The sequence below is a fragment of the Pavona decussata genome, unplaced genomic scaffold (assembly GCF_977016875.1).
Source record: "Pavona decussata unplaced genomic scaffold, jaPavDecu1.1 SCAFFOLD_381, whole genome shotgun sequence".
Taxonomy (NCBI): Eukaryota; Metazoa; Cnidaria; class Anthozoa; order Scleractinia; family Agariciidae; genus Pavona; species Pavona decussata.
In genome coordinates this window covers 1,986,037-2,000,000 of record NW_028145755.1, presented here as the reverse complement: position 1 = coordinate 2,000,000, position 13,964 = coordinate 1,986,037, and the positions used below count along the sequence as shown (strand labels likewise).

Below are 13,964 nucleotides of genomic sequence, written 5' to 3'. Positions count from 1 at the left end.
GCTAGCCGCAAGAAATGTGGACACGGAGGCAAGAAAGAAGAAAGAGTACTTTTTCCTCCCTCTCCCCAATCCCTCCTCGTTCACTTTTCTAATTTGCATAATTTTAGCGTCACTTTGCTAACGTGATTTGAGGGGAAAAAAGTACGACTGCTCGCAGTCTATACATGTAGCGACCGATGACGCACAGTGGGTCTCTTTATAGGAACACTGCATTACGTTCGCTTGATCATAATATTATTGTTACTTCTGTGACTGCTATTAGTATTGTAGGACCTTACAGAAACGACATTTAACTGAACTTAAACATGGCAGTTCCACTCTTTACTCATCCTTTTATCTTTTCTAGGTGTTAATCTCATTGTTGGTACAGAAACCGGTTTGTATTTGTTGGACCGCAGTGGATATGGAAAAGGTAACGAAATTTGAAATACTTATTGACATGCTAAAATGTTAGCTTCTTGCGTTCAGTGAAACCGATGAAGCTTGTCAGTAAAGAGTTGTTGTGAGCTTTCCCTTCTTTTGTTGATCTCGAACGTTCTTCTTTCAAACTCTTCATGTAAACATAATTCAGTTTTACAGCCTATCTACCCAAACTTATCTACGTTACCTTCCTTTTTTTTTTTCAGTTTTCCAACTGATTTCTAGACGCAGGTTTCAGCAAATTGATGTTCTAGAGGGAATAAACGTGCTTATTTCCATTAGCGGTAAGAAACTTTCCCCTTTGTTTTGCTTTGAGATTGTTTCAATGTTTAACATGTGTAAAGGTTTAGGGGTTTTTCAAAATGTTTAATGCTGTTTTCCTTTTTTCTCTAGGTAAACAGAACAAGCTCCGTGTGTATTATTTGTCATGGCTAAAAGCAAAAATTCTTAAAGGAGAAGAGGTAAGTGAGTGAGTGAGTGAGTGAGTGAGTGAGTGAGTGAGTGAGTGAGTGAGTGAGTGAGTGAGTGAGTGAGTGAGTGAGTGAGTGAGTGAGTGAGTGAGTGAGTGAGTGATGGAGGGAGGGAGGGAGGGAGGGAGGGAGGGAACCAACCAACCAACGAATGAATGAAGCTCGGACGAACGAATGAATGAATGAACGAACGAACGCAATGAATGAACGAACGAATGAACGAACGTCAACGGACGAACAAACGAACCAATGAATACGTGTAACATAACATGTAATTACAACTTGCTTTGCTTGATTATTAAAAGGAAAATATTTTAGCAGCATTTTCCTGTTATGCGTCTCATTGTGCTAAGACTAAAGAGCTACTGATGAATTCGTTACATTCTTGTGCCATTAACTGTTTTAAAATTTTTAGGCTGACAATCACCGAAGGCAGCGAGGTTACACAACAGTTGGTGATCTTGAAGGATGTGTTCACTATAAAGTTGGTAAGTTCATTTGAACCTTTGCTAATTTTACAAGATTTTAAGGGCGATTGCAAGGGAAAATTGACATGTTTTTTCCTCCTTTCAGTAAATTTTCATCGCATTAAATTTCTGGCCATTGCGACGGAAAACAAGATTGAAGTTTATGCGTGGGCGCCAAAACCTTATCACAAGTTTATGGCGTTTAAGGTTAGTGATGTACCGTTCGTTTTTAGGGCAGGGCCGTATTCACGGTCGTAATGTAAGGCTTGGGAAGCGTTGCGTGACAAGTCAACAGAAATAACAGACAAAGCTTGCGTGACGATTCAAATTACAGCTGTGAAGGAGAGTGTATTCATGAAACCAATTAGGATACCATATGGTGTAAGTGCTGCTGAGATACAATAGCTTATTGACAGTAGAGCTTCAGTAATGTGACCTCAGGAGTGCAATTGCAGTAAATTTGCACCATCCTTTACACTTGGGAAAAATAAAAAATTATTTTGAAGAAGCAGGAGCTACACTTGTGACGTCTTTGGTCAAGCATGCCACGCCCGCATAACACTTATAAGCCACAGACGAACGCGGCCGCGCAACTACTGGGAACATTGTCATCTCTTGTCGATGAATAACCACAGCAACTATAAACAATTCCTTACAAATTATTCAGGCATCAAGGACTGGTAACCAAGCGCCAAATCCTTTGCGTCTTTTTTGTTATTCAAATTCAATATGGCAGCTGCACTCGTGTCGGACAGTACGTTTAGATAACAGAATCTCCAACAAAAACATCTGATAGATAGCTGTAGATTTGAGCTAACAGTTTTCCACTGAGATAAAATAGCCAGAACGAAATAAAGACATCAAAGAGAAACGAGTTTCTGTTGGAGATAGAGATCAGTTGAGATAGAAGGGGTCTACTGTAGCCATGGTTTGACCAACCACGAGATTGTTTGCTGAGAAGTTGGTGAGGCCTGTGGAAGGAGCTAACACGATTTTATTTTTCACAGTCCTTTCCAGACCTGGTGCACAGGCCACTGATGCTTAATGTGACGATAGAGGCAGAAAACAGCAGACTGAAAGTCTGTTACTCCTCTGAAATAGGTGAGAAAACCCTTCCTCCATCTCATGAACAGCTTAAGGATCAGTGCCTACTAACACCGAAGTATTTTTGCGTGGTTTATGACTATGCGAGAAAAGCAGATTTTAGCAAGGGCTAGTGGTAGCAAAAAAGAAAATTAAGGGTAACCACGCATTTTTCAGAGATAATTAAGCACCAATAATTCAAAAAAAAAAACAGTAAAATACAAAGCAATGAATGGCGTTTTTTTCCATGTTGAAGCTTTTTTTTCTCTGAAAAATGCATGGTTACCCCCAATTTATTTTCTTTTTGGATACCAAGAGCACTTAGTAAGTTCTTCTTTCTCCGCATAGTTTTAACCCTTTCACTCTCATGGGAACTGTCGTATTTTGTAAAACGGCAACTGTGAACCCCTACACCAACTGTAATACACCCATTAAAAGGTTTTATCTGGGGCATTGTAGAAATCATTCCAGCTAAAACAAAGGACGTAACAGAAAGGAATGAAAAGTGTTTAGAGTGCGAATAATAAAAGCCTTAAAATACATCTCACTTCTCGTATACACTGGGTATATCCCTAAACTATAGCTTAATTTGCAGATCTCAGTACATAGTTTCCTGTCAAATGGTGACTTACTCTTAAAAGTTTAAGAGGAAAAAGTTACAAAAAATGGAGGGGTGGTTAATCATGTCTTATGCAGGAGGGGGGTAAGATTTTATGCTTCCATTGTGCAGATCTCTCCAAGATCTGTTTGGTGTCCAAATTTGATACAAATTGACCCAATATTGGACACGTAAGGACTTTTTGTGCCATATGGCACTCTTGGGAGTGAGAGGGTTTTAAACCGCGCAAAAATATCCATGTATTAGTAGGCACCACCCATAGGAAAGCCGAGTATCTGGAGATGCGCAGAACGTATGCGCAGTAACAAAAGTAGGCATCGTCCCTAAAACACCAGCAAGGGATATTAGGGTCCGTTAGATTTGAGTACGAGTTGAACCTTTCAATCCACCCTACCGAACAAGATGGCCACTGGTACATTTACCCATAATTCTAAGCGTACAAAAACCCTAAAAACGCTCATAAAAACGCACAGAAAAGTTCTAAAATTTCAAACCTAGCATGCACAATGTTGTTAGTACAGGGATGAATTTCCCAAAAAATATGTTTTACTATGTCATGTTTTTCCAGGTTTTCATGCCGTGGATTTGGATTCGGCCTCAGTTAATGATTTGTTTATACCCAGTCAGGTCAGTGAACGTAGTTTAATTCCTGTTTGCATTAACTTCACACAGAAACGTCAAACTGCAAACAAGAACCTTTTCAGCAATTACAGTCAACTCTCACCTTGCGGACACCTCGCTATAACTGACACCCCGATAATACGGACAGTAGCTAAATCCCCGGCAAAAATACATTACAGACGTTTGACTGAAATAAATTCCCGCTCGATTACGGACTCTCGCTCGCGCCCTCGAGTCCTCAATAAAGGAAGTTGACTGTAGTTGGCGCTGCAGTAGAACGTAACGTGTAGTCAGTTGGGAGATATTTCACTGTTTCAGAGCAGTTTCTTGTGTCATTAACGTTTATTGTTGTCCCTGTTCAACAGCTTCAAGAGAAGTTACAGCCTCACGCCATTATTCCTTTACCAAGTAAGAAATTTAAACTCCTTGTTAAAGATGAGAATTTTTTGTGATGATCTTGGTGCATTCATTATTGTAGTGCTTAGTTATGAAGAATGACGTTAACGTTATCGCAATTTCACTCCGGAATTAGACACCCTGCTGGAAGAGGTTTCTTTGTGGCAAGTCCTTTCATGCTAAAAGACTTGCCTGAAAGACACCTCTGCTTTCAGGGTAGAATAAGAAGGTTAACTTCGCAGCTGGTTTTGCTGTATATAAACCATCCAAACCATCGGTGGCGTCCTTATCTCGCTGTGTTTAATAATAATAATAATAATAATAATAATAATAATAATAATAATAATAATAATAATAACAGAGCAGCTGCACTGCATAACATCCGCGTTCTATGCCCTGTAATCGCAGCCTACGCCATTAATACCTACAGACAGCCAGCTCGGCTATTTATCACTGGCGGTAAAGAGATCGTGTCAGCAGAAGGAACAACACAGGGTGATCCCCTTGCTATGGGTCTGTATGCCTTGAGCATTCAGCCCCTAATTACAAGCCTACAAGTAGCGTCCAGTGTGAAGCAATGCTGGTTTGCAGATGATGCCAGTGGAGCGGGCTCTACAACAGAAATTAAGAAGTGGTGGGATGTTCTTAGCACCCTTGGTCCAGATTTTGGGTACTTTCCAAACGACAAGAAATGCTGGATTATCGCAAAACCAGCCAAGGAAGAAAGTGTCAGAGAAGCCTTCAAGGAAACGTCTATTAATGTCACAGTGCAAGGGCAGAAACATCTGGGGGCGGTGATAGGTTCCCGAGGGTATTTAGAGGAATATGTCAGCGAAAAGGTGTCCAATTGGGTCAATGAAATAGCGACGTTAGCAGAATTTGCTCTATCTCAACCACAAGCGTGCTACGCAGCCTACACCTTTGGCTTGAAACATCGGTGGACGTATTTTTTAAGAACTCTCCCCGACATTCAGGATCTACTAGAGCCACTAGAGAATGCAATATCTCAAGTGCTCATTCCTGCGATTACTGAGCGTAAGTGTAATCAGCTAGATAGGACCATTCTAGCACTGCCAGTCCGCCTAGGTGGTCTTGGTTTTGGAAACCCATGCCTTGAAGCAAGCCGCGAGTACGCTTCGTCAGTCAAAGTAACAACACCCCTCGTTGAACAAATCGTATCTCAGTCACATGAGCTACCAGAAGATTCCCTCGTAAAATCAGCACAACAGGCAGTAACAAGGGAAAGATCAAAGGAACTCGTAGACAGAACAGAGCGTATTAAGGAGATGGCACCATGTAAGACTAAGCGAGCACTGAATCTGGCGGCGGAAAAAGGATCATCGGCGTGGCTTACAGTCCTCCCTCTTAAAGATCTGGGTTTTAACCTCAATAAAAGGCAGTTCCGCGACGCTGTTAAACTACGCTATGACTGGCCAATAGATGACATCCCTTCCACATGTGCATGTGGGGAAGTTTTTACAGTTGACCACTCTATGATCTGTAAACTAGGAGGTTTCGTCATTCAGCGTCACAATGAGCTCAGAGATCTGGAGGCTGAACTCCTGAGTACAGTTTGCAGTGACGTTGAGACTGAGCCAGTTCTCCTAGACATCTCTGGAGAACAGTTAAGTAGAGGATCCAACAAAGCACAAGATGCAAGATTGGATATCCATGCACGCGGGTTCTGGGAGCAACGACGATCGGCATTCTTTGATGTAAGGGTTTGCCACCCCAATGCTGAATCTTATAAGGACCTGGAGCCGCAACAGATCTATCGTATGCATGAGAATGAGAAAAAGCGCCTGTACTCAAGGAGAGTTCTCGACATTGAGCATGGAACATTTACACCTTTGGTCTTCACTACAACCGGCGGGATGGGCAATGAATGCTTGAGATACCATAGTCGATTAGCGGAGCTGATTGCTATCAAGAAAGGGGAGCAATATGCTAAAACCATGTCATGGATCAGGAGCCGAATATCATTTGCACTGTTAAGATCTGCGCTCGTCTGTCTTAGAGGCTCTAGGACACTACGAAGAATGCAACGTGACATCAAGAACGCGGATATTGACATTGAAACTGCAGAAGGGGCCATTTGAGAGATGCGTATTTTGTTTATTTATTTATTATTTTTTCTTTTTATCAAGTAGACCGATTTTAAAATGCCGAATTTGATTTTTTTTAAAAAAACTTCATGACATTTGTTCTTTTTTTCTTTTTCTTTACAAAAACATTGTTGCTTAAAAATATTATCTTTTTTTTTTTAATCGAAAAGAAATGTGAATAGGTTTTTTAATAGCTCTTTTTTTTATATATACTTTTAACTTGTAAATAGCAATTTGTGTGGAATATTTTAATAAATTATTATCATTATTAATAAATATAATAATAATAATAATAATAATAATAATAATAATAATAATAATAATCCCTTTATTAAAATATTCCAAGCAAATTGCTATTTACAAGTAAAAAGTAGAAAAAAGAGCTATTACAGCCCATTTACAATTCTCGTCGATTTAAAAAAAAATGGCTATTTTCAAGCACAATTTTTTTTGGAAGAAAAAGGGAAAAAAGAGCTAATCAAGTTAAAATAGTATTCTCATTCGTAATAAAAAAATCATATGATCTATGATCGCTAAAAATATATTCGGACGTTAAATTATGGTCCTTAATGACGAAAAATAAAGTCTTATTTAAAGTATAAGCGGAAATAATAATAATAATAATAATAATAATAATAATAATAATAATAATATTTATACAGGATAACCCCTCAGTATAAAGTACTGTTATCAACGTGGTCCTGTTGACTAAGAATTAAAAACTTACAAATAAGAATAACTAAAATATGTAAGAGCAAAATATGCACTAAGTTAGAACTACAGTAAAACGGTACAGGTAATAATTGTCCAAGGCTTCCCTAAATAATACTCTAGAATTAATGTTTCTCAAACTTAAAGGCAATGAATTGAATATCGAGGCACCTAAAAAAAATAAAAACTACGGCGCGCACAATCCAGTTTGACCTTATTATTTTTTATTGCCCTTGTCTTGACTTAGCTCGATGTTTTATTTTGTTATAGGTTCGAGCGGTTTGGAACTTCTTCTCTGTTTCAACAGTAAGTCTAGCCTTCTTCCATATAACTTAGGATGCTTAACATTTGTCAGAACTGGCCAGCCAGACCGTTCGGTTCGTAAATGGAGTATATTAAAGGGAGGAGTTAACATTTCAGCGCATGTTCATGGATCTAAATGCGATTTTCTCTTTCTTGTCAACTTTATGGCCTTAAAAATCCCACTCACATGTACTTCAGTAATCACATTCCATAATTAGTCCAAGCAAAATGACTGATGACCCAAATTCACAGAAAATGCTAGTGGATTGTACTCATATTGTCGATGTTGAATTTAGTGTTGACCCGTAGGATTTATTCCACGGTTGATGTGTTTACAGTTATTTGCATTCGAAATAACGCAATCATATGAAAAAATTACCACCCAAGTTACCTATTCCCTTCCGAATGGTTCATAAACAATGAATTCAATTAAACAGGCTTGGGTCATAGCGAGGAAGGCGAAAAAGTATTTTGATTCATGGACATGCGCAGAACCGTGAAACCCTCCCTTTAATTTGAAGAACTGATTCTTCGAATTCTTCAAAATGGCACACTCTATGAGTAGTGTGCGCTATTTTGAAGCAATTCCACAAAGCGACAGATAAGATGTTGTTCAAACCGTTTGTGGAATGTTTGAACTGGCATTCCAGCTCTGACGAGTGGTAAGCGCCCTTAATTTCATTTATTGTTTTTCAAGTTTTTTCTATTGTTTTCCGTTCGCATTGCATAGCACGCTTGGGAGATTCATGTCAACTGTTATTTACCGTGTAATTAATGCCTTCTTTCACGCGCATTCCGTTAGAAAGACAACAGTAACTCTTTCACATCTCAGTTAGTGTTAACGTTTGCTGTTTTGTTTAGATGAAGGCGTGTATGTTAATACGAATGGTGATCTTGTGAGACACGCCATGCTACAGTGGGGAGAAACGCCTTACGCTATTGGTAAGTTTGAGAATCGATAAATACTCCCATTCTGTTATTGCAAATGGCTCACTAGCAAATTAGACTCTGAAGTACGTTTTTTCCTGACGTAGCTCGATGTAGTGAACATGAAGGTCACAGTGAGCGTGTTGACCTTTGTTTGTTATTGACAACTGTCCAGAGTAAATATGCATTTACTATGTATTAATTTTTTGCTGTTACTAAGCTTTGTATTATGTTTGGTACAAAAACCTCATGCTACATCCAATCACAGTAAACGTACTTTTTAAACAATCAGAGAAGAGCAAAAATGAGGTGTCTTCTTGAGTTTTCCCGAGCTTGTTACCAGTGACACTCCGCCACTTTCTCATGGATTATCAGTGAAACCCGACCCGCTTTTTCCCGCGCTTGGCACCATTCACTTGTATTCACTCCGATTGCTGATTGGTTCATTGCGTTTTTAGGTTGACTGTGATTGGTCAAAGTAATCACTTTAGTTTTTGTTTTGCGACAGTCAGTTTAAAACCCACTGTACGCTAAATTGTTTATCGTTACTATCACGGCAGCTCACATAGGTTCCGGACAGATCATGGGCTGGGGCGAGAAAGCCATCGAGGTTCGGTCCGTGGAGACAGGTCTGTTGGACGGAGTGTTCATGCATAAACGAGCACAGACATTTAGATTCCTCTGTGAAAGAAACGAAAAGGTTAGTTCTTACACTTGCCATCATGAGTAAAGTAAGGTGATGAAGATAAGCGGTATTTCCTTCGGCCAATTTACCACAAGAGAAAGGTGTGATTACAATAGAAAGGTGGGCTGTGTTACAACACTCGTTGCGGTGAGGAGGTCGTTTTGTCACGCAAGGTTGCTTCAAGAGTAATGGAAGTTGTGCAATGATAGGAATCTTTAAAATTGAATATGACTAAAACTGTTTTATTTTTGTCATTTGGAGTACCTGCATGAAGTTTAATTGTTAAAATAAAGTACAGTCGAACTATGGATGCTGTTGATCACAAACACAAGAACAAGCTCACGGAATAATTTCAATTTTGTTTTTTTTATTTTTTGTTTGTTGTTGTTGTTGTTGTTTTTTTGTTTGTTTGTTTTTGTTTTTTTCATTCATCCTTTACTCGCTTCAAAATAGGCCATTTCCGAGTTGCTGTGAACCTCATTATGAAAGCGAGGCTAAGTGCAATGCTTTTCAGATGAAAATTAGTTTTTGCATATGAATGAACTAATTTTCACAATAAAAACTTTGCACTTAGCCTCGCTTTCATAATGAGGTTCAAAGCAACTCGGAAATGGCCTATTGGATGGATGTCTCCAATATAAAAAAATTTGTTCCTTGATGTATAACCTGTTACAAACATCTTTCAAAACAAACTTGCGCAGCAACTAGCAATCATGGAAATGTAAGGCAACTTGAATTTTTTGTTTGTTGTTTCATGGTAGGTTTTCTTTGCCTCGCGGTCGAGCTCAAGCGGCCAGATATACTTCATGACGCTCAGTAAAACCTTCAAGAACTTTGGGTACTGATTAGAGAGCAAAGTCTCTACTGTGATGACAGAAGAACGGAAAGGAAGGAAACTGGATAACTTGGTTTGAAAATGGGCATCCATACATTTTGTTAGGAGCGGGGCTATTGTTCCGTGGGGTATTTTTCTTTGCGATATTCCCGTCGGGTTGTTTTTCACGAGCTTTTGCCCCTAGGTAATTGTAATAATGGGATGTTTCCCTCGGATTATTGCGCTGTGATCTATGTCTTTGAGTTATTACCCCAGGGATTTAAGCCTGGAGGTTGATCCCAAGGATATTGCATACCTGAGAATAGACTAGTGAGCCGGTAACACAATCTAGGTTTCTAGATGATTTTGACAAGTTGAGATTATTTGAATAGGATATGAAGTTATCGGTTACGTTTTAGTAACGGAGTTATAGCGAAAAGTTTTTCAATTGTTATTTTAAGCGTATATGTTAGAGATTTGCCACAGGTCCAAAAAAATGGTACCGAAAACCTCTCGCAAAAATTGTGGTTTTTCAGAACATGTTTTCGCCTGGAAACATGCTGAAAAATGATGATTTCTGACTGAGAAATAATACTTTAACAAAGGTTATGTAAAGTTTACTTTATCGCTGTAAATAAGTTCCAGACAGTTTCACTCTTAATTCTTCATTAACTGTCACGCGGTCATAAAAAAACGGTAATTTTTGAAACCCCGTTTGATCGTTATTATGTGTAATTGTCAGTTTTGTTTGCTTGTTATCGCTGTAAAGTGTTGCACGGTTCAGTTTCTTTCTTCTTTCGACATTCACATTATATTAACTGTCACGCGATCGTTAAAAACGTGAGCAGTCACGGGATAATTTTGAGACTCCTTTTGAACATTATGTGTAATTACCAGTTATTAACGTTACTGGGGGCTTGGTTTAAATAATTTTTCTTAGACGAAATGCAATGGCTTTTAATGATAGCAAGCGATGGTTGTAAGAAAGATTCTGATTTGCAATCATATTTTATAATAAAACAATGTTAAGTGTTGATGTCGTAGCGCTTTACTGTTAGTTTATTTATTGACAGCGCAATTTACGTTTAATGCGATTAATCTTCCTCGTCAAGAAGAAAGACAGGACACAGAGACGACACAACAAAATGAAACGATTCTTAATGTTTTGTGTCAAAAAAGCCACTTCTATCTGTGTTCACATGTGAACACAAGTTGCGCTTATGAAATGGTCACATAGTCAGAATTGTCACCAGCCGTTTTCAAAAGGCGTTTCCTAGTGCACTGCTTTACACACTCGGGGCATACTCGCGGCCCATAGGAAGACTGCAATGCAGTCTTGTTCTTAGTGCTCCTGAGCGCGCAGCGATTGCGTTTGACGTAGAAAGAACACACTCCTAATTGGATTTGGAGTAGAGATCGTATGGGACAATGAATGGATCTTGGGATGCGCATCAACAATTTAACCAACTGGCAATAAACAGTATATTTTTGCCACTTTCCCTTTACTTGTGGTCAGCTCTTTCGTAGGACTATGTTGTCAGCTGAGAAACAAAAGACCGCGTGAGAATATAAAAGAGCAATTAAAATCTCTTGCTATAAAAGTGGGATGCAAAAAGACGATTTTACCAGTGGACAAGTTGAAGTGACTATGGCAATGCACCTACTCGTCAGCTCAACATTAAGGTATGTTTCTAAACTATTGTTATTAGACAGCGCTGAGACTTGAAGTTGAAACGTTGATAAAAGTGGCATCCATTTCACGTTCCTTTACGTTCCATAGGATCATGTTTGCTCGGCGGTGCGCATCGCCAATAGCGCAAAAAACGAGATTTTAAAATGTAAATGATTAAGCTCAAGTATGAGGGTAAAAACTAACATCAAAATAAACCTGGCCACTAAACCCTCCACAATGTGTAGAATTAGGATAAAAATTAGGCTAAAGTGACATCAGAACCACCAAACCTTACACAATTGTCGAAATTTGGAGTGCATAGTATTAGGGTGAAACTCAGCCAAAACCAACCTGGCCACAAAATAGTCCAGTGCCCGGTTGTTCGAAAGCCGATATACGCTAATCCACGATTAAAAGTTAGTCGAAGTTTTTATCTCGCTCCTTGAAAATGGTTTAAAAGGCTAATTTCAAGCCAAAGGTTAAGAAAAGTCTAAAGCAGAAATGAGGGACAAAAATCTTGTGGGAGAATCTTTAGTAATTATTAATTAAACTCGCATCAAAGTTCACGTTAATCCGGGATTAGATTAATCGGGCTTTGAACAACTAGGCCTAGAATTGTCGAACATTAAGTGTATAGTATTAGTGTGAAAATTAGACTAAAATAAGTAAAAAATAAAAATGACCACAAAACCCTCCAAAATTGTCGAAAATTAGACTGCCTAGTATTAGGGGGAATATAAGGCCAAACCAACCTAGCCACCAAACCATCAAGAATTGTCGAAAATTAGAGTGAAAATTGGACTAAAATAAGGCAAAAACCAACCTGGCAACCAAAACCCTCCAAATTTGTTTAAAGCTATAGTGTATAGTATTAGCATGGGAGCAAAACTAACCTGGCCACGAGACACACCGAAATTGTCCAAAATTAGTGTGTAAAGTATTAGAGTTAAAATTAGACAAATAAGGCAAAAACTAACCTGGCTACTGAAACCCTCCAAATTTGTTTACAATTATAGTGTATAGTAGTATTACCATGAAAATTCTGGAAAAATTAAGGCCAAAACCAACCTAGCCAGCAAACCTTATACTAATAGTATAGTCTCTGGTTCTTGCCCTAATTTTCATGCTAATATTATACACTCTTGTTTTCGGCCTAATTTTTATCCTTACTCTATACACAATGGATTTTGCCCAAATTTTCACCCTAACACTATAGACTATGGATTTTGGTCTAATTTTCACCCTAATACTATAGACTATGGATTTCGTCATAATTTGAACCATAATACCATAGACTATGGATTTTGGCCTAATTTTGCATTTGCTGAAAAGCTGGCGTGTTAGTTTTTATGTGGCAAATAAAAATTGCCACATAAAAATATTGTCCGTGTAGACGAGAAGCCACATAAAATGTGACAATTTTTTCAACGTCATCCTGTAGAACCCAGTCCCTACAGTCCCTAACATTTGCACATCCAGCATGGCGCCATCTTGCTTTTTGCCTTTCCATGGTGATCTCCGCTGTGCGAAATTATTACTGACGCAAATTAACAAATAATATTTGTCGAGCCATCTACACGGGCAAATAAAAATTGCCACATACAGTTGTCACATAAAAATTGCTCGTGTAGACGGGGCTTAATACTATAGACTATCGATTTTGGCCTAATTTGATGCTAATACTATAGACTATGGATTTTGGCCCAATTCTCATCCTAATACTATACACTATGAAGTTTCGGCTAATTTTAATCCTTATACTATAGACTATGGATTTGGCCTATGCATAATAAAGCACAGAATTTTGTTTCCCTGGTGGTGCGTATCTCCATTGGCAAGACGTAGACGAAACTTATTGGTGTGTACTGATGGTATTAGAGTGGAAATTAAACTAAACTAACCCCAACAGCAACCTGACCTCCTGAATTTGTTATTAGGCATAACATAAACATTCCTTGGAGGTACCGATCCCTACTGGCGAATAGAAAATGTAAATTAGACTGTATAGTACTTAGGATCAAAATTAGTCTCAACTAAACCAAACACCAAGCTACGGCGACTATTACGTTAAGCTAATTCAAACACCAAGCTGACCCCAAACCCTCCAGAATTTGTTATTAGCATAGCGTTAGGTTTCCTGAGTGGTCCACATCCCTAATAGTGAAAAGTAAGCCAAAGAATTAAAGCGTATGGTATTAAGGTCAAAATTACGCTAAACTGACCGCAACACAAACCTGTCTTTCAGAAATTAATATTAGGAATAGAATTAGGATTCTTGGCGGTCCGTATGGCCAATAGGGGAGAAAACCCTTGAGAATTAGAGTGTATAGTATGATAGTACAGTGTGATGAAAATTATTCTTAATTAACCCCAATCAACCTGACCTCCAAACCGTACAGGACTTGTTATTAGGCATAGAATTAGCCTTAGAATTAGCTGTCGGGATGTTGGGCGAACAAGCACAGAGGCCGTGAGAGGGGGGATTAAGATCCGGCCGGCAGGAAAACCATGGGTTTTTGAAGAGTCCGTGTAGCAGTACACGGGAAAATTCGGATTGGCTGAGAGCTGGAAACACGTCAATCAAATTTTACGAGATCTCTCCGCTCTCTTGCATTTCTCTGTTTGTGTGATAAACAAAATGATAAAAAATTATTGCCGCCTCACTGAGAGC

The 13,964-nt window shown here is 38.7% G+C and overlaps 2 protein-coding genes across 3 annotated transcripts in view; both read left to right on the top strand.

Moving 5' to 3' along the window:
* Window positions 1-10,655, top strand: part of LOC146452054 (serine/threonine-protein kinase mig-15-like) — a 27,793-nt gene extending 17,138 nt beyond the window's left edge. For both annotated transcript variants that reach the window (XM_085098229.1, XM_085098228.1), the window contains exons 23-34: window positions 347-412; window positions 627-704; window positions 814-881; window positions 1,306-1,378; window positions 1,464-1,564; window positions 2,365-2,458; window positions 3,628-3,686; window positions 4,046-4,088; window positions 7,163-7,198; window positions 8,057-8,137; window positions 8,683-8,822; window positions 9,569-10,655. In XM_085098229.1, the coding sequence (XP_084954355.1) occupies window positions 347-412; window positions 627-704; window positions 814-881; window positions 1,306-1,378; window positions 1,464-1,564; window positions 2,365-2,458; window positions 3,628-3,686; window positions 4,046-4,088; window positions 7,163-7,198; window positions 8,057-8,137; window positions 8,683-8,822; window positions 9,569-9,652 (923 nt within the window). In that variant the 3' untranslated portion in view covers window positions 9,653-10,655. The remainder of the gene's footprint in view (window positions 1-346; window positions 413-626; window positions 705-813; window positions 882-1,305; window positions 1,379-1,463; window positions 1,565-2,364; window positions 2,459-3,627; window positions 3,687-4,045; window positions 4,089-7,162; window positions 7,199-8,056; window positions 8,138-8,682; window positions 8,823-9,568) is intronic.
* On the top strand, window positions 4,439-6,353 carry LOC146452055 (uncharacterized). Its single transcript, XM_085098394.1, has one exon. The coding sequence runs from the start codon at window positions 4,586-4,588 to the stop codon at window positions 6,173-6,175; it is 1,590 nt and encodes a 529-aa protein (XP_084954520.1). The 5' UTR covers window positions 4,439-4,585; the 3' UTR covers window positions 6,176-6,353.
* Window positions 10,656-13,964: the final 3,309 nt, after the last annotated feature.

Coding starts and splice junctions, on each gene's coding strand:
- LOC146452055 (XM_085098394.1), top strand. CDS start 4,586: ATGGGTCTGTATGCCTTGAGCATTCAGCCCCTAATTACAAGCCTACAA.